The 27,238-nt window shown below is 34.4% G+C and overlaps 11 protein-coding genes across 11 annotated transcripts; 4 read left to right on the top strand and 7 right to left on the bottom strand.

Annotated features, from left to right (window-relative positions):
* Nucleotides 1–684: 684 nt before the first annotated feature.
* On the top strand, nt 685–1,653 carry RO3G_06121 (uncharacterized protein; the record flags this gene model as incomplete). Its single annotated transcript, XM_067660711.1, has 4 exons — nt 685–873; nt 934–1,107; nt 1,169–1,240; nt 1,288–1,653. 4 exons carry the CDS (start codon nt 685–687, stop codon nt 1,651–1,653), a joined length of 801 nt encoding a protein of 266 aa, XP_067516812.1.
* Nucleotides 1,654–7,954: 6,301 nt separating this feature from the next.
* RO3G_06120 (uncharacterized protein) lies at nt 7,955–11,380 on the top strand (the record flags this gene model as incomplete). The annotated part of the gene is made up of 13 exons (XM_067660710.1): nt 7,955–7,993; nt 8,192–8,251; nt 8,301–8,676; nt 8,872–9,196; nt 9,382–9,406; nt 9,453–9,658; nt 9,711–9,914; nt 9,970–10,236; nt 10,381–10,495; nt 10,544–10,632; nt 10,692–10,803; nt 10,860–11,166; nt 11,220–11,380. 13 exons carry the CDS (start codon nt 7,955–7,957, stop codon nt 11,378–11,380), a joined length of 2,286 nt encoding a protein of 761 aa, XP_067516811.1.
* An 801-nt stretch (nt 11,381–12,181) lies between these two features.
* Nucleotides 12,182–12,556, bottom strand: RO3G_06119 (uncharacterized protein; the record flags this gene model as incomplete). The annotated part of the gene is made up of 1 exon (XM_067660709.1): nt 12,182–12,556. One exon carries the CDS (start codon nt 12,554–12,556, stop codon nt 12,182–12,184), a length of 375 nt encoding a protein of 124 aa, XP_067516810.1.
* Nucleotides 12,557–13,023: 467 nt separating this feature from the next.
* RO3G_06118 (uncharacterized protein) lies at nt 13,024–13,469 on the top strand (the record flags this gene model as incomplete). Its single annotated transcript, XM_067660708.1, has 2 exons — nt 13,024–13,062; nt 13,131–13,469. The coding sequence occupies 2 exons, from the start codon at nt 13,024–13,026 to the stop codon at nt 13,467–13,469; spliced, it is 378 nt and encodes a 125-aa protein (XP_067516809.1).
* A 563-nt stretch (nt 13,470–14,032) lies between these two features.
* RO3G_06117 (uncharacterized protein) lies at nt 14,033–14,571 on the bottom strand (the record flags this gene model as incomplete). Its single annotated transcript, XM_067660707.1, has 2 exons — nt 14,033–14,418; nt 14,472–14,571. 2 exons carry the CDS (start codon nt 14,569–14,571, stop codon nt 14,033–14,035), a joined length of 486 nt encoding a protein of 161 aa, XP_067516808.1.
* Nucleotides 14,572–14,771: 200 nt separating this feature from the next.
* Nucleotides 14,772–15,664, bottom strand: RO3G_06116 (uncharacterized protein; the record flags this gene model as incomplete). The annotated part of the gene is made up of 3 exons (XM_067660706.1): nt 14,772–15,004; nt 15,168–15,536; nt 15,592–15,664. 3 exons carry the CDS (start codon nt 15,662–15,664, stop codon nt 14,772–14,774), a joined length of 675 nt encoding a protein of 224 aa, XP_067516807.1.
* A 460-nt stretch (nt 15,665–16,124) lies between these two features.
* On the bottom strand, nt 16,125–16,609 carry RO3G_06115 (ribonucleoprotein-associated protein; the record flags this gene model as incomplete). The annotated part of the gene is made up of 3 exons (XM_067660705.1): nt 16,125–16,339; nt 16,387–16,552; nt 16,607–16,609. The coding sequence occupies 3 exons, from the start codon at nt 16,607–16,609 to the stop codon at nt 16,125–16,127; spliced, it is 384 nt and encodes a 127-aa protein (XP_067516806.1).
* A 260-nt stretch (nt 16,610–16,869) lies between these two features.
* RO3G_06114 (uncharacterized protein) lies at nt 16,870–17,892 on the bottom strand (the record flags this gene model as incomplete). The annotated part of the gene is made up of 4 exons (XM_067660704.1): nt 16,870–17,003; nt 17,055–17,466; nt 17,512–17,600; nt 17,646–17,892. 4 exons carry the CDS (start codon nt 17,890–17,892, stop codon nt 16,870–16,872), a joined length of 882 nt encoding a protein of 293 aa, XP_067516805.1.
* A 343-nt stretch (nt 17,893–18,235) lies between these two features.
* Nucleotides 18,236–20,139, top strand: RO3G_06113 (uncharacterized protein; the record flags this gene model as incomplete). The annotated part of the gene is made up of 6 exons (XM_067660703.1): nt 18,236–18,308; nt 18,375–18,656; nt 18,705–18,949; nt 19,001–19,128; nt 19,206–19,631; nt 19,791–20,139. The coding sequence occupies 6 exons, from the start codon at nt 18,236–18,238 to the stop codon at nt 20,137–20,139; spliced, it is 1,503 nt and encodes a 500-aa protein (XP_067516804.1).
* A 3,343-nt stretch (nt 20,140–23,482) lies between these two features.
* Nucleotides 23,483–24,340, bottom strand: RO3G_06112 (uncharacterized protein; the record flags this gene model as incomplete). The annotated part of the gene is made up of 3 exons (XM_067660702.1): nt 23,483–23,935; nt 23,992–24,242; nt 24,292–24,340. 3 exons carry the CDS (start codon nt 24,338–24,340, stop codon nt 23,483–23,485), a joined length of 753 nt encoding a protein of 250 aa, XP_067516803.1.
* Nucleotides 24,341–24,592: 252 nt separating this feature from the next.
* RO3G_06111 (cytochrome b5) lies at nt 24,593–25,270 on the bottom strand (the record flags this gene model as incomplete). The annotated part of the gene is made up of 6 exons (XM_067660701.1): nt 24,593–24,677; nt 24,729–24,793; nt 24,847–24,941; nt 24,990–25,016; nt 25,094–25,103; nt 25,160–25,270. 6 exons carry the CDS (start codon nt 25,268–25,270, stop codon nt 24,593–24,595), a joined length of 393 nt encoding a protein of 130 aa, XP_067516802.1.
* Between the last annotated feature and the right edge of the window lie 1,968 nt (nt 25,271–27,238).

Genomic DNA, 27,238 nt, shown 5'->3' with positions numbered 1-27,238 from the left:
AAAGCCTCAGAATGATAGGTTAGTACGGTTCGTTGATTAATGTCTCGGCTAATTTTGGTCAGTTGCTGGTTACATGCAAGAGTGAACTCTCTAATATGTTACTTTGGTTCAGTGTTGTAGCTGTAATCCATTTGTTGCACTGGGCTTGTGTGCTTTGGCGGACAAGCTTTACAGTAAATTTGAAAGACGGTTTCATTCGAATTACGGTATTAATAAGCTGCTTTTAGTAAAGACCAAAGTACTTGAAGCAATCCCAAAAGCATCATATTAGGCAAAAGTCTTGTGCACTCCATTTACCATTTCTAATTGTGGCATTGAATTTCAGATATTGCAAGAAACAACTAATCATGCTCTTTACTTTAGCTTACTTAGACCCACTGTTTCCAGGAATAGATGTCGCGTTCACCTGTCGCTTTTTGTATATATTGTATTATAAACTTTTTATAAATGCGACTTTACTTGTCGAAAATGATGTGCTTAATTAAATAAAAGCAAGCATCTGTATGCTTCCCAAGTAGACGTTCTCTGTATTTCTAAACCTCCCATTTTTGAATGTGCATCCGCCAAAAAATTATAAGCATACGTCAATAGCTCCGATTAAACTGCAAATGTTTTTATGCTTTTAGAAAATTGCTATTTTTTATTGATTTTCCTTTTTTTTCCCCGCTGACCCCCTTACCAAAGATGTCTCATGAAATGAACAGCAGCAAAATATTTGAAACAGAGGATCCTGCCAAAGACTCTGGCAATGATACTGATTCAGAAAAGCCTGCTAGACGTTCTGGCAGAAGAAAGATCAAGATCGAATACATTGAAGACAAGAACAGAAGACACATTACATTTTCTAAAAGAAAAGCCGGAATTATGAAAAAGGTATATGAACATACATATATAGTAATTTCCAAGATGGAGGTACTAACCCATTTTTATTAGGCTTATGAGTTAAGTACTTTGACAGGAACCCAGGTGTTGTTGCTCGTTGTTTCTGAAACTGGTCTTGTTTACACCTTCACAACCGTTAAATTACAACCAATTGTAACAAAACCAGAAGGAAAAAATCTTATTCAAGCCTGTTTAAATGCTCCTGATCCTAATGAACCCTCTACAGTAAGTTTGATCTCTGTTTTTACCTTTCCTCCTTTTTAATCACCTGGTTGTTTTTGAATAGTCTGGAGACGCGTCATACGCAAATACTTCACCCCAAGTGGCTGACACCAAGCCTAAGCTTGAAGACACAAAGGTAAGCGCTAATTTTTTTTCTCAATATTTTTTATTAATAAAACTTAGATTGAATCAAAGCAAGAGGTCGCTCAACCAACCAATACAAGATACAATGTAGGAGGAGCACCAGTTGCATACGCTGCCCCGCAATACGCACCTGGTACAAGTGCCAACAATACGAATAGCCATTTGCCATACAATTACCCTGCATATCAACAATCAAGTCAGCAGCAGCCATCCCAATATGGTATGCAGCAACCATTCTATGGTAACCAACAACATCACTACATGCCTCCTCAACAGCAACAACCAGGTTATTGGCAACAGCAACAAAAGCAACAACAGCAGACGCAGCAACAGCAGCAACAGCAGAGCACAAATCCGCAAACAGGGTTAGCAAAACAAGAAGATGAAAAGACAAGGATAAATTAAATTTGAATCTTTTTGGTCTTTAGTGATTTAATAAAGTGATGCCTTTTGTTATTTATTGCTTATAATCTTCTGGGAAAAGAGAGAGAAGGAGTGGCTTCGTGTGTTTGGATAATTGAAAAACACAACTCGGCTAGGCATACAGCTTACTTGATCCTTTTGTTATCTAGAAACATCAAATTGAATTCATTGAACAGTTTCGTTTGTTGACCTCCTTTTTTTGATTGCAGCAGTTTGACTAACATGGAAACCAGATTTGACCAAAGCCACCGGCTGTTTTTGATCGAATTTATTTTCCTATTTCGTTCGTTTGCGAGTACCTAATTCTACTAAAATGGAAACGTTTTCAACTGAAAAAAAAAAAAAACTTCCTAATTTGCATAGCAAAAAAGAATGAAAACGAAGCTATTTTGAATAATGATGAACTACATGCATGTTAGATGTTTGCAATTTTGATTGCAGAGGGTTTGGTTTGGAAATCAGCAGTTACAAATCTGTATTTACCAAGGTTACAACAGAAACTACAACTGCTAAAAGAAAGGGTTACAAGCAGAAAATAATAATATTGAAAAAGAATATCAAATGGTATGGATATACATGTTTAGGAGTCACATTGGTTAGAGAAATATGTTGTACCCTTTATCTATGCTTAAATCCTACATAAAGTAGGGGAGGAATTGGCTTGATACAGAAGCGAATGAAGACATTTTAAAAGCAACCGTATTGCTATAGTTGCAAAGCTATACATGGAATATACCGCATTTTTGTTAAGGATTCTCTTTCAATTTATTGAACAAACCATTGATGATATGCTTTTCAAGCTTAAATGTTCCAATATCTCCATATCGAAGCTGGAGAAATGTTTGTGGGAAAACAGTTTAATCTCTGAAAGTATTTACGAGAACCTTAATCACGGAAGTAAAAGGATGAGTATTTAAAACGCGTTGTATTGTCATGTTTATTTTTACATGTTACTCTATGTTTATTGATAGATATATGATGTAAAGATGATTGTGTAGAAAAAAGGTCAATCAAAGCATGCGTAATGTATTAATTTAAGGAGCTCTCAGAAGTTTGTGCTTTAAGTTTGTATATACGATTACTTTACTGCTCTTGTAGCTCAAAAGTATTTAGCATTTTATACCAGACTATTACATGCAACTCTCTGGTCAGAAATAGTTGGATGGGACAGAGGATTCATTAATCACCAAGCACACAGTATTGTGCAAAACAGGAATGGTGTTGGAATAGCCGTGCAATCCACTTTTTTTCATAAGAATTATTAACTTAAATAAATGAGTGTGAGCTACAAGTTCTATTTTATATGCTTAGAAGGGATTCAATATGCTGGCAAATTGAAACAGGAGACTACTGTATAATTTATTTAAGCTTTATAATAATTTCATTGTAAATGCTGTAGTAAATAGATAAAGGTAGCATACCTATTCATGGCCAATCATTATAAAAGTACATATATTCTTTTTTTAGCTGAAAGATGGGAAGGTACTCAACGATATCTGATTCCCAAGATTGTGTTAGCAGTTTAAATTGCCCTATATTTGTATTTAGCAATTGCCTATTCTATCGTTTATCAGTTTTAAAAACGTGGTTTAGAAGTAGTAATAAATCAGATTTGGGTTGTTCTATATTTTCTAATTTAGCTCCATTACAAACAAATTTGCCGATAGAAATCAAAGCCGTATATTAAAGCAGGCCCTTTCAATAAAGGAGTAGTAATTCATAATACAGTGTTCATATGTAAAAAGCCTTTTTTTCTTTTTTGTAAAATAAGTTATTTTTATTAAACTTTGAATCACATTGCGGGGTGGTGCGACTAGGCTGTTATTGCTTACATAAAACAGACATATAATGGTCAGAGACACAGTAGGAAAACGATAAGAAAGAGCAAATATAGCATGTAAAAAGTTGCAGTTTGTATATCACAAAACAAACTTATGCGGAATCAATTCGTAGTTTTTTTAAAATTAAAGGTAGTCTGAGCTTATTATCTAAAAGAAATGAAAGCATCAAAAGATAAGGTGTAAGGTGCTTTGTAGTTTGAATTTATGTAAAATATCAGTTGTTAAGCTTAAAATCAAGCATGACGAGCTTTCTACTTTTTTCTTTTTTTCTTGTCAATAGTTTGTTCTTAGCTTGAGGGCAATTTCCTCAAGTTATTATTAATAAATAAATCTGAAATATAACTGTAAATTAGTAGCAATAACTTGTTTGTTGAGAAGTAGTTATTACTCTCCAATATTTGTAACATCAACTCACAGGATCATAACGGGCTTACTGCTTCAAAAACACGTCGTATGATTAAGATAATGTCTTTAAAGCAAAAAAAAAAAAAAAAAAAAAAAAAAAAGGTTGATATGTCGTGTCAAGGTTTGAAAAAATATATAACAACATAAAAACTACTTGATGACAACCAATCATCTTTTATCTATTATAAACCATCAGCACTAAAGTGTTTGGAATAATGCAAATGGTCGAAAGTTCTCCTACCAAGCCAAATGGAAATAAAACTTATGGAACTTATACGGGCATATTTTAACTAAATAATTTTTGCCAAATAAGTGCCTGTTCTCTTTTGTTTAACTATTATAAAATATGCATATAAAGTCTGGTCTCGTTTCTGTCAGCGATACTTTACAGAAATGTTAACTACATGTTTTACAGTAAACAATCATTTGTTGCAATTGTAGTAACATGTTGTACACCCTTTCCTACCACATACTAGCAGATGCAGATCAATTAATAAGCTGATTTCGTGGATGTTATAGGAAATAGATCTGTGCATATCCAAGCTATATAGTCCAAATTTACTGCTAATACCTTATTTTAACCATAATAGCGATAAAGGTGTTATGTTGCAAAATGGTTATAAAAATATATAGTTATTTTTTACTAATAAAAAATCATACTCTTCAGTTTCATGATATTTATTGTACAGTTCTTTTTATTTTGTATTTCTTGTTTAGAAAGGCATAATGAAATATGGTTTTATGTGTATTTGTTGTTTCATGGAATACCTCTATTTGTGACATGTAATGTTATTTCAGGCACCGTATAACCTGAAAAATAGAATAGGTTTGCCTATTGTATATGTTTGAATGCTCATATAAATTTCAGGACAGAAAGTTAAGCATGGATTTCAGAAAAATAAACCCCCCAACAATTGTCTATGTGATTTTACAAAAAAACCATCGCCTTTAAATTATTCGGTTAGCAGATCGATTTTGGTCAAAAGGTATTTAAAACGCATTAAGCAAACTTTGCTCCTTCTTCTAAACTATAATAAACCTGAAGGATCTAATTTAAAAATAATTACCGTTACACTAACTGGAAACCAGATAGAATTTTATTACAACGTTGCAAAGCATTTTGCATTTCTTGGCCATTTTTGTGGCCATTATCCATGTGACGATTAATTTAAGCATTATGTGCTTGAATTAAAACTTTTGTCAATGTAGATTTGAGTAAATATGTTGAAAGTTAGGATCGTTAACTGAATACCATGCAAGCAAAATGAATGTTTAATAAAAAAAAAGGCCAGACCTCTTCCAAATTTTTTAAATTTTTCGAAATAGATTTTTTATTATCTAATCATTTTTATTTACTTCCTATTTCAAATAATGTAATAATGAAAAGCTGACTGTCTACAAATGGAACACTAAATAAGGTGGTACTCCCTATCAAGTCTAATAAGCAAAAGAAAAAAATAGAGCCAGACACCGAATTTTAATCTTAATTATTAGCCCTTCATGTTTTTTATTTACTGAAAAAAGTATAAATATTGATCCTTTAACATAAAAAAACGATATAATGCTTTTGAATTATAAAATACAAAGTTTTCAGACAGATTGATAGAAATTGATTTTTACTTTTAGTATGAAGCCTTGGCGTTTTTTTTTTTTAAAAAAAAAACTTTATAAAAATGCACAAGGCAGTTCTTATAGGCCAAAGCCGAATTTTTGTTGTTACATAACAGATTAGATACCTTAAATTTTGTTATTGGTTGAATTATTTGGCGAAGAATTTATGGGTCAAAGGCATGTTCCTGACTTGTTTATGCATGTTATTTGTGTAACATATTTTGTCCAGGAGAAATTGTAAATTGTTTGACTTGCCTTCCTCTTTATTTTCTTTTGTTCTTTTTTGTCAATCATGTAATAAGTCCTTTGGTAGGAAGTTAAGAAGCTTTCAATAAAAGAAAAGTTGATGAAGATAATTATTCCACGTCTGAAGAAAGAGAAGATGCACCTGGCTGTAAAAACTTTTGCTAAGTGAAAAGGTTGCCAATCAGACAACAGTCAGATGGTTGAATACATGTACGCATTGAAAGCAAAAACAAACAAATATTGTCGTAATTCATATAGTATATACTTGACAGTGTCTTTAGAAGAATAACAAAAAGAAAAGAAAAATTCCAAATAAGCAAAACTAATTTTTTTTTTTTAGTTTTGTCTGTATCGTTTCTGCGCAAGTGCTACACAGCCTATCATGACTTTTGCTGAGATAACTAATGACAGCTATCAAAACTATAGATTAAGAGCAATTTACTCGTCTTAAGTTTCAAAACGATCGAAAGGAAAGAAGAAAGACGTTGCTTTATCAAAACATATTACCTTCATTTGATCTAATCGTTGTCTTTATCAGCTAAAGTTCATCATAACATGAGTTAGAAAGCTCTTAAAACTTAAAATAGGCACTGCAATCCGGGTATCTCGGGTTCGGAATTGTTGTTTTCTTATGGCAAAACCAAAGTAAAGCTAAATTTGGATAGTTTAAATTTAGAGACATCATTGAGCTTGTTGCAATGGAAAAATTTATCATAGTAAAAAAAAAAATATTTAAATTCAAATCATACCATGATATGTCACCAAACATTAGGTCATTTAAACCAGCCGGTTTTTAAGCATAATTTTGTGTACAGTTTTCAAGTAGTAATTGTCACGCATATGATGGTGTATAGTGATTTAAATTTGCAGCTGCTTTCATTTTTCAATTTCATTTTCTTCTATTTCGCCTTTGGATATTTTTTATTATATTTATTATCAATATAATGAAGAAATTGGCAAAATATATAAAAACACAGGTTAAGCCTAGATTATTGAGTAATACATCTTTTGCTGATAGAAGAGCCTAAGTATAATGAAACAGCGAGTATATACAGCTCCTTAGTAGAAATAATGAGAAGAGGGAAATTGGTATAATTGATTGTTTGGTAAATAATATGATTCTATATATTATTTCACACAATATAACAAATAAAATATTTATAGTAAAAGTTCCTATTTTTTATGCATGGTCCAGGTAACCAAAGCTTATTTGAGTATAGCCTCCACATGAATCAAGACGTATACAAAAAATTATTAATGTATCTACCAATATTAGCATCTGTATACACGCTTCGACAATTTCCTGCTTTATTAAAGAAATATGGGTAACATTTAGTGTTTAAAAAAAATAGAAAAAAGCAACAACATACTAAAAAAGAGAGCGATATTTCTCTATGCTAACAAAATCTGTATGCAGTAAGCGTAAATAATGCTTGTAATAAAAACTAGCTTATTAGCAGTTTTTAGATCAAGTCTTAGAAATGACAATGACTCCAAAAAGCATATTGAGTCATCAAAGTATGTGTGTGGGTCAATTTTAGCTATGCAGGAAAGCCACCTTCAAATGAGTCCATAGAATCACATTACAGATGTTGAGAGCAATGTCATCAAAATTGATCAACGCATCATACTGAATAAGCATGTATGTTATCGCATGCTCACAGGCAAATGAGCCGATACCGAATCGAGACTACGAAAGTAAAGCAAAGCACGATAGTGAAAGTACCGAAGATAAGAGTCAATACAAGGATACCAAATGGGCTATTGCTTATAAGCTTACTGCAGTTACCAAGTTTGCTCACAATTTGCTCCAAAAAGATGAGGTTATGCATTATTGATTACACTAGTTTCTCAACAAAACCTAAATATGTGGTTATAATGCTGAAATGATTGATGACAAGATTAATGTATATGAAAAAAGCCAAACTCATATATTGAAAATGATATATTGAAAGCAAAGAAACATTAGATATACACAAATTAGGAATAGAGGCATAGAATGGGAATTCATTGCTGAAGAGCAAAGCTATTATTGACAATCTTAAACGTAGAACCGGATCTGTAATGAAAATCAGAATATTATCTATGTCAGTGGAATTATTATTATCTTTTATCGTATATGATTTCTCTACTTCTGCCTCTCAACTATATATTTCATTATCCAGTTAGTGATTATATCCATGCAGATTTTCTTCAAAGTCTACATCTACTGTGCTCCAGTAAATAAAAAACACCATCCAAATTTGGAAAAACTATTCAATTCCAGATCGAGTTTACAAAATAGTTAATCTTTACACGATTAAACCTTGCATCCTTCTTACATTAAAACTCCATGTCAACTTGTAGAGTCCTTATGGTATAAATAAAAGCAAACTCGAAAAGAATGGAGTACTACAACGTATAAATTTTTTTTATAGGTGGCTGAAAAGCCTTCGTTGGCAGAGTCCTTGAGTAAGCTGCTTGCTCCTAAAGGACAGGTAAATTCTATTTATTTCAAGTTGCAGCATAACAAACATAAAAGTTTAGTTTATAACCCACAAAAGAACAACACCTGTTCATGAATGGACAGGCCAATTTCGAGATCAATCTGCCGAATTTCAGTTCACCTCTGTCACTGGACACGTCTACGGTCTCGATTTTACAAAAGAACACAACTCTTGGGATATTGATCCTCTCCAGTTGTTTGATGCCAAAACAATAAAGCTGGAATCGAACCCCAAAATGAAGATGACATACCATTTACAAAATATGGCAAAGGGGATTGATTATTTGGTTCTTTGGTTAGATTGTGATCGAGAAGGTGAAAACATATGTTTCGAGGTGATCGATAATTGTTTGCAGTATATGAAACAACCATCAACAGGAAATAAGATGAGTCATGTCTTGAGAGCAAAATTTTCAGGTTTAAAAAAAGAAGCTTAAAAAGAACAAAGGTGTTTATGCATGAAACCATAGCTATTACAAAAGAGGATGTTTGGAGAGCAATGAATAATCTTTCAAAACCAAATGAGAACGAATCAAAAGGTACTAAAAGAAAAAAAAAAAAAAAAGGGAGGAGAAAGAGAGAGAGAGAACAAGGATATTAATGATATCTTAGCGGTTGACGCACGACAAGAGCTTGATTTAAAAGTAGGCGTGGCCTTTACTCGATTTCAAACACGGTTTTTTCAAGGTAAATATGGCAATCTGGATTCGACCGTCATAAGCTATGGTCCCTGTCAGACACCGACTCTGTCATTTTGTGTGGAAAGACATGATCGTATTCAAGGATTCCAACCTGAATCATTTTGGTCTATCAAAGTGACGGTGAAAAACTCTGATACATCCACAAACTTGACTTGGAATCGAGAGCGGGTGTTTGACAGACAGGTGGGCCATTTATTTTTTAAAATGACGGAGGAGGCAAAAGGGAATGGTGCCAGGTAACCAGTGGGACATTCTTTTCACAAGTGCTTGTTTTCATCATATAAATTAGAGTGACCCACGTCAACGTACAAAAAAAGTCGAAACCAAGACCTCATGCCCTGAATACAGTATGTAACTTGATTATCATCAACACATGTATTCATAGACAATAGGTTGAATTACTTAAACACTGTTCCTCTAGTCTTGGAATTAGTCCTAGTGAAGCTGTAAGTAACCAAAATTTTTCTTTTTACCTTTATTGACTATGAATAGATGAGTATTGCAGAACGTTTATATACTCAGGGTTATATTTCATATCCTCGTACAGAGACATCCAAATATCCTGAAACGTTTGATATCAACTCTGTGCTTGTACAACAAGCAAATCATCCACATTGGGGACATTACTGTGATGATTTGTTGAAAAATGGATACGATCGACCCTCTGGTGGTGTTGATGTAGGTGATCACCCGCCTATGTAAGAATAAGCCATGTGATTTAGCTTTTGAAAGGAATTAATGTTTGTTTAGTACACCTACTCGGGTTGCCCTAGAATCTGATCTTCATGGCGATACCTGGCGAGTCTATGATTTTGTGGCACGTAATTTCATTGGATCCATTAGTGCTGGATTGAAATATACGACGACCACTGTGAACTTCTTGATCGGAAAAGAAGAATTTAGCTGTAAAGGATCGAGCGTGACCTCTTTGGGATTTGCTTCTGTCATGCATTGGTAATGTCTCCTATTCAACTATCTAAATACAGAATTAACCTTTATAAAAACATAGGATGGGAAGAGCAGATGAGCATATTCCCGAATTCAAAAAGGGAGATGTCTTGCACATTGAATCCGTGAGTATTACAGAAGGAAAGACAAGTCCACCGGATTATTTGACAGAAGCAGAATTGATTGGTTTAATGGAACACCATGGCATCGGTACTGATGCCTCTATTCCTGTTCATATCAATAATATTTGTCAAAGAAATTATGTTCAAGTTTCAGGTTCATCAAGAAAGTTGGTGCCTACAAACCTAGGCATCGTCCTTATTCATGGGTAAATAAAAATATTGTTGTGTGTGTGTGTCTGCATGATTAACATTTGATAGATATCGTAAGTGCTGTGGTTGGGAAAAGAGATTCCTAATAATTTATTGTTACTAGAAAAAATCGATCCAGAATTATCACTACCTACAATGAGATCTGACGTGGAACAGCAACTAAACTTGATTGCTTCAGGAAAAGCATCACATAAGGATGTTTTAGATTACTTTTTGAAGATGTTTGAAAGAAAGTTTGAATATTTTACAAAGAGTGTATGTGTTGACTGCAATTTTCTTTTATAAACTAATAGCCACAAATAGATTGATTCTATGGATGAATTGTTTGAAGCAACATTTTCACCATTAGCTGCTACTGGTAGACCACTGTCTAAATGTGGTAAATGTAAAAGGTAAAATGATTTTTATTGTTATTATCCACACACAATAGGCTGATGATATACTCATTTAGATACATGAAATATATTGCCTTGAAGCCCAATAGACTTCATTGCAGTACATGTGATGAGACGTACGCTTTACCTTTGAACGGAAATATTAAGCTGTATAGAGAACTTCGTTGTGTAAGTTGATTGTATATGCAAGATGATGTGTTTATACTCATACGGTTTATGTATAGCCCCTGGATGATTTCGAATTGGTTCTCTATTCAACAGGATCTAAAGGAACAGGTTATCCTATTTGTCCTTATTGTTATAACCATCCACCCTTTGAAAATTATACAAAAGGAATGTCATGTAATCATTGTCCTCATCCTACTTGCCCACATTCAATGGTGACCAATGCTATCTGCCCTTGTCCCGAATCAGAAAATGAAACAGATCCTTGTAAAGGCTCACTTATTTTAGATGCCACATCAGCACCCAGATGGAAGCTTAGTTGTAATGAATGTAATATAGTATCATCATTTGTAGATACAGTCAAGAGTAAGTAACATCCTAGAAAGAAGAGCATTCGTTAAATAGCATATACAATATAGATGTAAACATTATCAAGAATGATATGTGTGAATGTGGTTCAGTTTTATTGAAGATTGAATTCAGAGAAAACCAAAATAAGGAACCAATGACTGGATGCGTTATGTGTGATAGTGAAATTGAAAACCTCTTGACTACTAGGTTTGCTTGGTTATACAATTAATTAAACTGTATGTGCTCATCCTATTTATATAGATTTGCTAGAAAGAATGTACATGTAAGATTTAGAGGAAGACGTCGAGGAAGAGGAGGACGTCGTAAAAAGTTTTAATAAAAAAGGGGTTGACGTTTTTTACATTGATTGGCCATGAACTTGCAAACTTTAAATTTTTTATTACTTGATTTAATTCACACGCTTTTCTTTCCTTTCTTTCTTCTTTTTCTTCTTCTTTCTTGATCTTCCAGCATAAATGATGATCAAAACCATTGTTTTCATTGGCATGACCTTCTTGGCGACTGCCATGGGCGAGATTCAACATCCATTTGAGAAAACGTATGAAACGCATAATGGACCAATTCAGACTCAGTTCATACTCACCCTCTTTTTGTTTTCAGGCACATGAAGGAAACGCATCAAATGGAAGTAGCAGACGAAGTCTCATTTTTTAAGATACATGATTTAAACAAAGATGGATTTTGGGATGAGAGTGAGCTCATGTCCATGTACGGCGTAGAAAGAGGCATTGACCCAAAAGCAGAACATATACAAGTCATCATTGAAGAGATTTACAAAGCAATGGATCTAAACAAAGATAAATTCATTTCTCAAGATGAATACATCTCAAGCACATTTCTACCTACAGTCACAAAGCAGCAAGAAGAAAAAGAAAAGGAAATAAAAAAGAAGAGCAAGAATAACACTAAAAATAAAAAACAAGACAAGAGCAAAAAGAAAAAGAAGCAAGATGCAGATTATGAATTTGTTGTGCCAGCCAAGTTTCGAGCATAAATAAAAAGTAGTGTCTTACAAGATTTTATTAGCATCCAAATGCTTTGTGAATTCAATCTTTTCTACTTTAACTTCATCATTGATCAATTTGTAAACATAAGTGACAACCACACTTGCTTGAATGTCCATCAGCACAAAGGAAGGTATGGACTCATCTGTATTCATGCTCGAATAAGCACCTGTCGCACTGCCTGGATTGACAAAAAATCGACCGCCGTTCTCATACACCTCGAGTCGATGGGTGTGTCCCGTCAAGAGAACGTCGACTTCCAGTTGTCGAGCGGTGATAGAAAGTGATTCATCATCACCCCAAGGAATGATTTGGTGTCCGTGAATGATGCCAATGTGGACGTTGCCTACTTGAAGTACCTTTGTTTGCGGTAGTTGCATATCTTGATCATTGTCACCCTTGACGACCGTGATATCACCCGCAATGGATCTTAAATAGTCCAAAGTAGACTTGTCCGTTATGTTGCCTGTGCAAATGATCTTTTGGATCTTTCCTGGTATCTAACAATTTTACTGTTATTTTCTTTATGGTTGTTTAGTATTATTTTACTAGTAGTTTTTTAAATTTGAGAGGAAGGTCATGGGCACGTTGTGGAATGTGTAAATCACCAATGACAAGAACAAGCTAAAGATGATGGTTAGTTTGATGACCAGCAAGATACACTTAAAGCTCATTACCACCATAATAATAAACTTGAGAGAGAAAAGAAAAAGCTGCTTTCATTTTCTTCTTATTGGATGAATAAAAAATGGGCCAATCGTGTGACGTATTGCTGGCTTTTTTTTTTACCCTGCAAAGAGAGTGTCTTTTTTTTTTTTTTTTCTAATTTCTATTCATCATCCTTACAATGCGTTTCACTCGTACTCTTTTCCAAGCTGTTACAAAGGTATGAAAAAAAATCAAAAAGAAAACCTGATTGAAAAAAAAAAAACCAATATTTTTATTTCCATGCAGCCTACGACCGGCATTGCCGGTGTTCGTGTTCAGCCAAACCCTCGACCTCACTTGATTCAAACTTACAACCAAACACTTGAAGCTTTATCTCGTCTTCCCACCACAGCCGTATACCGACAAGCCACTGAAGCATTAACACAACACCGTTTATCGATTGTTGAATCCACTGAAAATGTAGAGGAAATTGAAGCCAAGATTGATGTGGGTCAAATTGAAGAAATTATTTTACAAGCTCAAGACGAGTTGAAATTAGTTGGAAAGATGGAAGAATGGAAGGCTTGGGAGTCATTAGAAACACCTATTCCTGAAGGTCAATGGCAATATCCTTCAAAAGAATAAATAGACGTAGAGATTATTAAATAAACAGCTCTTTTGACTTGTCCTGTTCTCTTTGAATAGCATCCATACAGTAAAGATCACGGACTTGTTCATTGTAAGCCTAAAAGAGAGAGAGAGAGAGAGAAAGAGGGAGATCAGTGTATCTATTCTGCATGTGATTCAAATGCAAGTCATCATGATCGGTATCAACAAGATATGCTAAAGTATGTAAATAATGCCGTGTATCTCATCCTATAAAGGAGGGCATGAGATGTTTGATTTATTAATTTTGATGACTGTTTAAAAAAAGATTGGTTAGTTTAGTGTAGATCTTTTTTTTTGTAGTAAAATGGTAGTTATTTTTATAACTTTGAATGGTACACTGCAGTTGGATAAGAATAACTTTACTTGGTTTGATGTGGAATATTTTAATTTCTTAAAACAAACAAATAAAAATGTAAAGCAAATAATATTCTTGCACACTTTATAGAATGTACAACTCTATTTTTGGTTGTATAAGGAGGGCCTTTTTTTTATTAGTTGTGAACATGCTCACATTATTTTTAATTGATTAAAAAAACTTGTTAAAATACGATGACCAACAAACAAGTTAAGAAGAATAAAGGCGATGCTGATGATTTGATAGCATCACTTTTGAAAACAGAGCCTTGAGTAGCACTTGAGGATGCACCTGTTTTTGAAGCAGAGTTAACAGCAGAAGAAGAAGCCAAGGGCAAGATATTGATGGGCACATCAAGATGAGTATTGGTAAGAGAGTCAAGAAAGACAACATTGTATACACCAGAGGTAATGTTATTGGGAATATTGTAATTGACAGAATGTTCATAGTAAGTTGTATTCGCCTTGGTCTTTTGAGTGCCAGTGGATTTGGAAGTATCCAAATTTTGTGCGATCACATAGGATACGTTGGTATTCGTGGTTGAGGCAAGTGTGATAGAAAGAGAGATGGCTATTGACAATACGGTGTGGGTAGGATGGTGATGATAAAATGTATAGACTTACATGCAGTAGCACTATCAAATATATCGACAGTACAAGGCAATACTTGTCCAGCAACATAAGGACCGTTAGAAACAGGGCTAGTCACATTATAATTTTGCATAGGAGAAGTCAGTTGGGCGATAGCACCACTCACAGCCAAGCCAAATACAGAACAAATCGTAAAGAATTTCATTTTTTAAAATTAAGAGAAAGAAAAGGACAAACGGATAGATGCCTTTGACCCCTTTTTATTGATTAACAAGATGGTATTGTGTAACCTGTCGATTATGCATAGATTATGTTACACATTCATGAAATTAATTAAGCAAAAGTAAAATAAAGAGTGACTAAAATCATCGACACCAAGACCTTTCCAACGCTCGTTTGAGAACCATCGGAGGAAGCTAATGTACTTGATGTAGTACTACTGCTTGGAGAACCACTTGGCTTAGCCAAAACTTGACTAGACATTGTAGGACTAGAAGATACGATGGCTGAAGGAGACCAAGTACCACTACTGGCCGTGCTCATACTAACAGATAATGAGGATGATGCTATTTAAAGAAAAAAAAGAGATGAGTGAATGTAAAGGAGAAAGAGAGAGAGAAAAAAGAGAGAGGAGATAGGGAAGAGGGGAAAGGCAAGAAAGAGAAGAGGAGGGGAGGGGGGAGAGGGGAGGGGGAAAGTTTGGTAAATAACAAGAGAATCTAGATTTACCTTCAGAGATGGAGGCACTGGAGGCTGTTACGGATCCTGAAAACGATGGATCAGATGATAAAGTAGCCGAAGAAGCAGAGATTAAAGTAGTAGTTGAGCTATCAACCGTCGTACTTTGAGCTGAATCTAAAGTGGTGGTAGTAGTAGCACGAATCGTTTCAGTAGGCATGACAGTGGTCGTGGTCGTGATGGTGGTAGCAGCTAAAGTCTCCTCTGTCGGGTTTGCTTCTTGCTTTGTAGTCTCTGTCAAATAGTTTGAAATTTGATCTTGGCCCACGATTGATTTCCACCAAAAGATATCAGTGTTAAGAGGAGGTAAAGTAGGTTCAGCCATTTCAGCAGCGGTCATGGTGGCGCCATTGTCACTTTCTGTTGATAGTTCATCAGATCTTTTATCTTTTTTTGTTAGAATCTATCTTTATACCTTCAAGACCAAAAACAACCAGTTGTTGGATACTAAAAAGAGTCACTAAGGATAAAGCACTTGTAATTTTCATGTTTTGAAAAGTAAAATAAAAAAAAAAAAAAGATATACTTTTAGATATATTTATACACAAAGCAAACATAAACTCTCCCTGTTCTCCCTTATGTTCCCCCCCCCTTCTCTGTATTCCTTCAAAGTTTAAGAACATCCTAGATTCTACTAAACAACAGTTTGCATGGATCTACAATACTTTAATTCATGATTTTCATTTGTCAATCCATATTGAATACATGTTCTCTTTTTTTTTTAAAAAAAAAAGGAACCTAGTTCAGCCTGGTCCACTGAAAACAAAAGGTCTGTTGAAACATGAGAATAAGAATACATGAAAACATTTATTTACAATGAATTGATTATTTGAAAGAATGATGAACAAAATTATAAAAATATCTTTCACTTTGTCAATGCATCATTTGAACTTGTAAAATAAATGTTCTCAGCACTAACGATGATCATCAAGAAAAGTAAGAGTCAATCTAGATGAGAAGCTTTTCGATTTGAGTCTTGATATTCAAGATTTGAGGCTTCAAGTCAGAGGCTTCGTTGGTGGTGATAGAAGCAGAGATCACAGGACGAGAAACACCGCATGCACGACCCAAAGCAGTCTTGGAAGGAACAAAGACATAGGGAACATTCTTGTCTTCACAGAGAAGAGGAAGATGAAGAAGGATTTCAAGGGGTTCGGTATCAGCTATCAAATGAATCAGTAACACGTCATTTATTTACTTGCTTATTTACCAGCCATAACAATGAATTCAGAAATACCTCTGTTCAAGGTCTTTGTGGCTTCGTTAGCACCCTTCTTCAATTGCTTGTAGTGAGAGGCTTGTTGAACGAGATCAAGGATGGTGCTGGTCAATGAAGCATCAGCGAGAGGGAAGGCTTTGGGGTTAACAGCAGCAGACTATAGATCCAACGTTAATCCTATCCTTCTTTTGTTTCCTGTCTTTTGTTTTACCATGTTTACAAGTGAAGAACAATAAAAAAGATAAAAAAAAAATTACTTTAGAAATCCCATTGAAAAATAAAATTTTTTTTTTTAGACAGTCCTTCATGCCCAGTCACAACCGTGGTGAATTCATTTTCTATTTCTTTTTTTTTTTTTTTGTTTTTTTGTTTAGACTCAGATGCATTCCATTTGAAACTTCCAGAAATTTTTCATTTTTTTAAATTGAAACCAAAAAAAAAAAAAAAAAAGAGACCAATCAATAATAGCTCATTTTATTTGTGCTGCTTGATGATGATTGCGTCTTTTTGGGAAGCATATTCTGTCCAACTTCCATCATAAACTGCGAGATGTTTAGCGCCTGCTCTTTCAAGGGCCATGTATAAAATAGAGGCAGTGATACCACTTCCTATGAATCCATCAGTTGGTTATGCATATCGATCAACAGCATTCATTTTACCACAACTTGTCACGATCTCTTTCGAAAGATCGACTCCTTTTTCTTGAAAGATTTGGCATAATCTCTGGTCGTCAAAGAACTGTCCGTCGGGTCCGATGACTTCATGAAAGGCAACACTGATCGATCCAGGCATATGACCTGAACTTAAACCCGCTCGAGGTTCTCCTGCCTCTCCTGTGAACCTTGCATAAGGACGAGCATCGAGCACTTGAAATGCATGAGCACCATGTTGAGCCTTGCGTGCATTATCCAAGAGGGTCGGATAATCACGAACGATCCTCTGGTTCAATTGGGGACACTTGTATTCTTTTTCTTTTATTTCTTCAGGCACACCGCTTTCAACCGGGCCATGCTCTTTCTCCCATGCTGGTAATCCACCACTGAGAACAGAGACGGATGCATGTCCAAATGCCTATGGATGTTATCATACATGGTTTGTATCATCTGTTCAGTGTACCTTGAATGTCCAATAAACCCTACAAGCAGAAAAGGTACCCACCGAATCATAAACAACAACATGATCCTTTTCATCAATCCCCATTTTACCTAAGCATGTCTTTAGAACAGAACAAGATCAATTCAACCTATTACCAACAGCATCCGCAAACACTTTGGGTGAAGGTAGCATATGAGGAAGGTCGGTGGATGACTCTTTGATGCCATCGATATCAAAAAATCGACTGGTGACTATTCTTTTTTTAATGAATTCTTGAAAAGGATCACGATTCGTATTAGGCATATGCCAGGAACCATCCAAGACTTTGACGCGTTCAAGGTTTGACTTTAATTGTTCAGTCGAGATGAGACTTGCAAAAGAACGTTTGGGTTGTCCAGTCATTTTGTCTGTTATCGAAAACGTGTGTGTGTCAGACATTAATAAAATAACCTATTCTTGGTTTTCTGTCTTACACTGTTTTAAAGTAGATAAAGTGTGCCTCAGCATTCGTTTATTAAGGAAATGAAAAATAAAAAAAAAAAAAAAAAAAAGTTAAAACGAGATGGTGACGGTTGATTGAACGGTGCGACAGAACCTATCTTTTTTTAAAATTAACCTTGTTTGTACGACCTTTCATGCAACAAAAGATCTGTGTGCTTGTTTAATATAAATATGTCCACCCTTTTATCTCTTTTCCTTTTTTTCAAACACATTCTTCATTCACCCTAATTTCCTCTCACATAAAATGGTTACATTTGTTGATACCGAAAAAGGACTCAATTCAACCCATCCCAATACGGATTCAGATGAAGCCTGTGGTAATACAAATGTTAACCCCTTTTTTTTTGTATTCATTCCCCCCCTTTCTTATCCATGCTTTCTAGATCTTGGTGAAAAGACAAACTCAATGATAAATGGACAAACCATTCATTTTGAAGAACACTTGAAAGAGAATACAATCATCATTGAGGATCTTCCTGTTCCACCAACAAGTAAAAAAAGAAAGCCACTGGTCACAAACCTTGTCTTCTTTAAATGGATCTGTGATCAGTGTAAGGATGACAAGAACAGATATGCTTTTCAAATGGCTACGGCATTCACTTTAGCTGCTCTCTTTGTCGTCATTAAACCTGTTGCGCACATCTTTGAGAATGCATTCTGGATTGGTAATTTGCTTTGAGCTTTCTTACTCAACTTGACTTACTTTTCTCTAGGTGTGGCTGTGGTGACCATCTTGGATAACACCGTCGGTGGTTTTCTTACACTCAGTTTTCAAAGAATCATCGGGACCGTGGTGGGTGGTGTGCTGAGTATCATTGTCATGACCATCGTCCGTGCTATCTTTCAACCTCAGTGGGATGCACGAGCTGCGGTCTTGCTCTGTTTCTTTATGTTTGCTCAGGTCTTTGTGATCGCAAGACTCAAACAACTCCCCAATTACTCTTATGCAGGCGGCATTGTAAATAGATTCTTTCCGCAGTGGATGTTGTTGACTGACTGTTTACTTTAGGGTTTGTTAACGACCGTCATTATCTTGTTATCTGGTTATAACGATATCATTCATGGTCGGCTATCCAAAGTATCAGAACTTGGTGCATGGAGAACATGCAACTTGGTGATCGGTGTAGTGATTGCAATGTAAGTTGATCTGAGCCTTAAAAAAAAGAGAGAGGTCGGGTGTCTTGATATGCCAATCATTTCATTGCTTATCTTAGGATGGTTTCATTTTGTGTCTTTCCTGTGACATCCACTGGCATAATGAGAGCAAACCTCGGAAAATCAATGGAGAAATCCGCTAATTTATATCAAAGACTGGCAGAATTCTATCTTGATTTCAAACAAGGAGAATCAGATCATTCTCTGGTTTCGATGCTCGAACGTAAAGCACCGATAGAGGATGAACAAGAACCGCCTTCGATAAAAGAAACACTTCAACGTATCTTTTCAAATACCCAAATGGATCCACAAGTCAACCAGAACCAGGTCTGGACAAATGACGAAATCACCACTATCAGTAACGAGGCCATCGCCATCCTCTTTCAGCTCCAGACAGAATCCACACGCTTAAGAAACGTGTCCAATGAATACAACTTTCGGCTCTTTTTTTATTTCCTCGAGGGGGGCAAGGACCACTGCAAGCGGTACATGCGCCGTGCGAAAAGATACAATGAAGCGATCGATGCCATGAAACGGACCGTGTGGCCACTGGCTTCCTTTCGCTTGCTCTTTCCCCTCATTCACTCTGACCAAAAGACAAGGATGACGCCGACGAGAGAGACGCTTGAATGCTTTGCCGACAGTCTGACCGTGATGCGAAAACTCGGATCGATCCTGAAGGATCGTCAACGTCCGCTGAGTGATTTCAAAGAGGATTGGTTAGAGATCCATCGGATGGTGGCCGCTGGGAATGCACATGCTCAGCGCGAGCTCAAAGAGACGGTTCAAATCGGGATGAACCATCAAAACATGGATGGTTACAAGCTGCTTTCTTATTATGGTTTCCTCGTCAGATTTTCGGCGATTTGGGACGGATTGAAGACCGTCGTGGACTTGCTGAGCCCGTTGAACGGTACCTTGAGCCGTCCTGGTTCTGTTCAAAGTGAATCCACCTGCTTACCAAATAGGGAAGTGATTCATGTACCCGAATAATATATATTTCTTTATAATAAATTTTTTTTTTATATTTTGCTTATCTACAAAATCAAGGCGCATTTTGTTTGAGACATGTTACCGTAGTACTATTATCCATTAGATTATTTCTTTTTTTAATCAATCTTTTTAATTGTCATGGCTTATGGGTGTGTGACGCGAAGCACAGAAAAAGTAAAAAAATACTAAATCTAAAACAAGTCAAAGCGTTCAAAGGAGATAACAAAGCGCGATTTAATACTTTTATGGCGTAGATCATTCCCTTTTTTTTTTCATAAGCAAACCGATTGAGGTTACAGTATTTCCTCGTGAATTTTAAAATGTGACTTTAGTATCTTTTGATGATCATACTTTGTTTGTTAAACTCAGGGTTCTTGTTCTCGTCCTTTAAAAATAAGGAAGGTGGTCCATGCAAATTGAAATTCAGTTGTATTCACTTTATTGCCCTCCTTTTTTGTACTCGAACCCGAGATTTTGTTTATTTATCCCTGGGTTATCTTTGTTGTATGAAATAGAATTAAATTAAATTTGCTCACTCTTTGGTTTCATATCAAAACAAATGGGCTTCTCATTCACACTGCAAAACACAAATAAAAAATAGTCCTATTATGATCAAATACAAGTTTCATTTATCATAAAAGACTTGAATCTCTGCTGTCCTCACTTTAATCCCCCCCCCGAGTCAGATCAAAAGGGAGCACAAGGGAATTTAAAAAAAAGGAGGGATAAGAAAGGAAAGATGTGTCAGGAAGTCAAGTTCAAAGAGGATCAAGTATACGGCGAGTCAACAGAGAAATCAGGAAAAGATAGAATGAAACAAACATGGCTTACAGGGGCGAGTAGTAAGTTTGGAGGACAAGAGAACTTTGACAGTCAGTGGTATTTTAAACAAATGGATCAGTTGAATCCATTCTTTGCAATCTAAATAATTTTTTTAAACTGGACACACTTGATCTTTCTCGTGTTTCTTTTTGATTCTCAGTTGATAGAATGGAAGCAGTCTATGTACTCTATCTTTTCATATCTAAATTAAAGTAATCGTATGTTCCTTATTAAATGCCTCATGAAATTACTCAGGATCTCCGTGCTATACAATCTAAAGCGATGTCTACTTTTGTCTCTTCTTTTTACGTTTGATCATGTCAATGCTTCAAGTTCGCGGTCGATGCTTTTTCGATAAAGATAGCAGTGTATTTGAATGATGTTATAAGGCTTTGGGGGTCCTGTGATGGAAAAAATGTTTGACAATACAGGTTTAAGGCTGAAATAGCAGCATGATGTTTCACTCTATTTTTATTCTATTGGGGCATATTGTTAAAGGTGATACCATCTTGAAAATGAACGACGTGCTGTTTTAAGGACCCTCCATGATATCATTCAAAGATTAAACCAAGAAAAAAGAGGTCTTGGTTGCAAAAGCAAACAAGATCTTATCAATAATACTTGATCATTACACATAAAACAAAGTTACAACTAGTAGCTTTATGAACAAAGGTATCGATCTATCGACGTGATGAACGCATCCCAATTTTGTGATTTAGAAAGGATTACTACAGAATTCGCTCTGAAAGCATCTGGCTTTAGGTCAATCATGAATCCATCGTAAACTCTTTTTAAATCTAACCACGTAATCATGGCACAAGTGCCTAAAATACGTTTTACTCCATTCGTATTTTCAGTAGAAATGCCAAGAAAAAGCCTGTAAAAAGGACAAATACAACAAAGAGAAAGAGAATGACTTATTACTGTCAAGAATAAACGAATGGATAAGAGAAACTTGGATTCCTCATTCAAATAACCTGTTGGATTTTTAATATTATCATAATGATCTCTAAGTTTTGGAATAAATATCTCTACTTTGTTTACTACTTTTAGTATTGTTGTATCGTATTTTGTATGTCAATAGTGCATTGTGAAAGGAATCATTATTTTTATACGATGAAGTAGTATTAGAGAAAAACTTTTTGAAAGCTCTATCAATGTCATAATGAGAAGCTGGATAGCACTGAATACATCGGAAAAGAGAAGAAAAAAAGGTTAGATTAGCAGGGTTAAGAAAAAGATAAAAGATATATAAGTAAAGGAAAAAAAAAATAGAATAAAAGAGTCAATCCAGGGCAACATATTGTCTTTATTTTGAAGGAATGAACCATAGTTTATCTAAAATACAGTAAGAGTACTTTTCAAATACATGCAAGAATACAGGCAAAAGTTTGTAAAGAGAATTGCGAATATTAGATGTAAATTTAAAGAAGCGTACACAAGAGAGAATACAGAGAATGTAGAATAGCATTTGTCTCTAAACGATTAATTTAAGAGAACACTTAAAAGTAGTCTAAAGCTTTAATAACAGAAGGGATATTGTGTGAAATGAAAATAAGAAGAAGGCCATCTGGAAATCTGTGTGAGTATTTATTAAATAAAGAATATATCGGATGGAAATTGTTTAACAAAGAGAACGGTACCTGATATGTTGGGCAGAGAGAGAGAGAGAGAGGGAGAGGAACAGGAAATTTTCAAATTTCTTCTGTGATACAAAGTAATCAATAACAGGTACACTGGATGGAAAGTAAGATTCAAATGTTCGTTTTATAAATCTGATAACGTCTAAAATGATTTTAGAGGAAAAAAAATGTACCTTTGCGCTCATTGAAAGATTTCAATCCATCTTTTAATTGTCAAACATAAAGCTAAATATATTTCAAAGTTTTGATCAGATAAAATACAACTAGTTCAACATCTTAAAGAATCCGTGTCAAATCCAGTATCATGGATATCTCCGATGGTGCTTATTATCAAAAACTGCACTTTGGTAACGCTGCTCTTGAGTAGATGATATCCTTGGTTCTTCTTTGCTCATGGCTACTTGTGGCTTCCTGCAAGACAATTTTTCACAAAGACGTTCAAAATTTGCTGTCTATTTATTGTCCTACGATGTCACTAGATCCTGTTCTCTGGATTCCCATGTCCCGTGCTGAACGTAGCAGGTGTACCCTTTAAAAACTTGGCTGACTATCTCGTGGCAAACCAAAGCCCGTGTGCCAATATCCTAAGCACTCTTTTACCAAGAAGCCCGCCATTCTCGATATGTACAGTCGATTGCTGATATCAAGATCATTTACTTTCTGCCCGGAAAACGATGCTTGGTTTGGTTGTCTCAGAACCCTGACTGATGTCTTCACATCTTTCCTTTTTTATCCCCTTTTTTTTTTAAAAATTCTCTGATGCTCCCTTTTGATCTGACTCGGGGGATTCGAATGAGGACAGCATGCACTCGTTCAAGTCTTTATTATAAATAAAACTTATATTTAATCATATATACAAAAAGAAAGAAAGAAAGAATTTAAGCCACTAATTGTATATCTTGTCTTATCAAATAGGGATCAGATGAATTAAGAGTAATATTTTCTACACTTAATAATAATTTGACATCATCCAATTGCATATCTTGCCTAGGCATTGTATAAATAATAATTTCGACAAACAAAGGAAATTGTTGAAAGAAGCCTTCCATGTCTGCTGTAATAAGTGGTTGACCATCCTTTAGTGAATGATAAGTATAGACATGCCCTGTTCTTATCTTGATCAATATACGTGAAAGACCTGTCAATCCTCTAATCGAATTTCGTGACTTTAACTTGTTTACAATATCTTCTGCTAATAATTCAACAGAATCTTCCAGAATAGGTAATCGTTCATCATACGTTTGATAGCATAACTTTTGCTGAAGCCAATCTTCAAACATTCTAGAAATGTGTGAAGCTGCTTTTGTACTCGTGTTACCCAAAGTAGGTAGCTTAGTAGCAAAGTGTTGGTAAAATGATGAGTGGGAATATAAAATGAAAAACTTACAGAAATAAATCGATTTCCACCATCCATAAAATAAGTATTTTGATATTTTGATATTCTTGTATTTTCAGGATCATTCATGATTGCTTCAAATGAACACAGTGATTCTTCTTCGTCTTCATCTTCAATAGCTAATGTTCTTTCATTATTACTGCTGTTGTTATAATTATTAGTTGTAGTTGTAGTTGTAGTTGTATCATCCTCATCATAAACATGAAACTTGTCATCATTCAATGGTTCTGAATCTTTGATAACTATTTTATTTTTATTAAACTAACGATAGTATTGTTATCTATGACTTACTTTTTGATGAGCTATCAATAACCGAATGAATATTAGGATCAATCCACATAATAACAGAAATAAGAAAATAAATAAAAAAAAAAAAGATAAAAAAAAATAGAAAATTATAGAAAAAGAGGGAAAAAAATTAAGGTTTTAATTGTTCCAGGTTTTTTTCTAAAAAGAAAAAAGTTCCCCCGACTGTGTATAGAAGAGTAAAGAAAAAGGGACAGAGCCTGTTGAAGCTATAAGGTAAATGGTTTATTATCACTGCTAATCTTTGATAATTTAAACAAAAATAATCATGCGCAAATGAGCGTTATTAATGAGCCTTGGGTGCAAGTACAAATTTATAAACAAGGGCACCGATAATAGCAATAGCAGGTAAAATGATGCGCAAAGAACTACTATAAATTATTGAGTTGTGTTTATCAAAGTTTTATGATTCATCTACTTACGAACTCTTTTCTTCTGGTAATTCACCTGCACGAATCACATTCACATTGTATTCCTTTCTTTGTGACTAACAAAATGTGTCAATTTTTTATATAATTTTTATAATAAAAATATACTCACTGCTTCATCTAAAGTACCAATCAGGTAGTTTTCCAATATTTCGCGTGCTTCATCAGAATGTCCAATGTCTTCGAATGCTTCAGTAGCATCCTTGCCTGATATTATAATATAAATACTTGAATGATATCATTCATATTACTTACCTCCTTCATCAACCAACACTTCTTCACCTATTAAATAATGTTACTTTTTCAGACTTTATCTTTTTCTCTCTCTCTCTCTCTCTCTCTCTTTCTATTCAACTTACCACCAGGGTGCTTTTATATGTGTTAATAAAAGTTTTTTTTTGTTCCTTTTTTTTTTTTTTTTTTACCTCTGCAATAAAATGAGTAATGTCATAAACCTTGTTATGAATAATAACCCACAAGTCACTCTTAGTTCTGTGCTTGCTAACTTCGTCTAAACTAAAAATCTTGGCAGTCATCTTAATAATGTAACTAGAGAGAGGAGGGGAGATAAAGAAGAAGAAGAACAAGAAAAAAAAAAGGTGATGTTTGGTTTTATTGTCTTTTATGTGATTGGCTATTTATGTCGGTAAAATCAACCTTTCCGCCTCATCAATAATTCTTGTACAACTCAAGGCATTCTATCTATTTTATGCAGGGACTATGTCATAGCAGAGGCTTTTTGTGAAAGCATTTACTGCTTCACTTGTAAGATGAACCCCTCCCTTTTTTTTTACAAGGCATATCAAGAAATACCTTTTTTTTTCTTTTGCATCTCTTTCTCACGTAATCATTTTTTATCCTAAATTATATACTGCTTGTTGATTGGCTGAGCTATTATTTTTCCGTTGAACATATTTTTGGTTGATGCTGTGAAACGAGATATGAAAAATCCTAAATGATGGTTTTATCTATTTCTTTTGTCATTCTTTTTTGATGCTTATATAAAACATATATGACGATGGTTATATAATATTACATCAATTGTGCTCTATTTGTTCGAATAAAATTGAAGCTTTAAGATTGATTTTTATTATTCCCTTTCATAGACAAGAGCTCAGTGATCAATTGGACAGAAGTAAATAAAAAGTTTGTTTTCTGAAAGAGAAGAGAAATAATAAAACACGAGTGCAAACAACTGTATTAAAGCAAAATAATGTTGAGCATAATGATTTTCAATACAATGATAGTAAATAATAGAAAGGGACTACAAATCAAAATGATTTGAAATGGAGCTATGAGAAATATGTTTGTCCAATTCACTGAAAGACCATTTGTTATTGATAATATCCTAGTCTTTCAGATTGGCATGATCAAAGAGCTATTCAAATGCTTAAATCATAAACACATCTTCCTCCTTCACTTTTTATTCTTTCGCGTCTGCTTTTTACCAAAAAATTCTTTTCAAATTAAGAAAAGAAATTACGTGAAAAAACTTGGGGGATGAAGACTAATCTTTTGAAGTAATAAAGGAAGTTTAAAGAATGCAGTTAACGAAGAGGATAATAAAGCTGAATAAATTATATCCAATCTTGCCTTAAAATGTATAAAAGGCATGGAATAATAACCATACATTGGTATGTATAAAGACATATATTCTGTATTGGCTTTTGGTTTAAATGGACTTTGTACGAATCACTCCTAAAGAGTAACTTTTTGTATTCTTTGATACTGTGTAATAAACCAACTACAGTCAGCTCTTTCACTTTCCAAATTGAAGTATATTCAAAGCAATTGATAATCACTTTTCTGATTTAAATTAGTGTTCCTACTCATTCATTTGATATCATCATTTTCAAGTTATTCTTAATTTAAAAATCAAGCTATATGCCATAATCTGGATACAAATGCTATTTGTCGCTGGCCTTGGTGACAAAGACCAAGTTATACATTAACTTAAGAAAAGTCGCAAGTACGTCAAACTGCAAGTTGACGAATTGATTCATCAACCATTCATCTTTTGCGAAAATAAGACTTGCATCAACCACTGATTTTAAGAGAAAGGATTCATTGATAAACCATTGATATTTTGATACAAATAAAAGCTGCAAATACCAATCAAAAACCTAATTTTCTTAAAACATCGTCTTAACCAAATCGAATAAAGCTTCTTGACACTCATAATACATCGTGTTAAATTGGGAAAATAAGTCAGGTTATGTTGTTATACAAACCATCAATTAGTTGATCCCAGGTTTTCAAATATCTTCTCTTGTGTTCATTCAGTAAGTTCGAGAAAAACTCGTTGGACATATAGCCTTGTGAAACAGCAAAAATGAAAAATAAAATTTAAGCTATTTTTGCTTGATTTAATTTTTTTATTGATTTTTCTTGGTATATTTTTTCTACAACTTCCTTTGAAAGGAAGCAGGCATACTGTATATATAACAACTACAACAAGAAGGTTTTTATTGAATCAACTAATTCAGATCTTTGACTCATCGATC

The sequence above is a fragment of the Rhizopus delemar genome, genomic scaffold (assembly GCF_000149305.1).
Source record: "Rhizopus delemar RA 99-880 supercont3.4 genomic scaffold, whole genome shotgun sequence".
Classification (NCBI taxonomy): Eukaryota; Fungi; Mucoromycota; class Mucoromycetes; order Mucorales; family Rhizopodaceae; genus Rhizopus; species Rhizopus delemar.
Note: the sequence above shows the minus strand (reverse complement) of the source record. Positions and strands in the feature narration are given on the sequence as shown.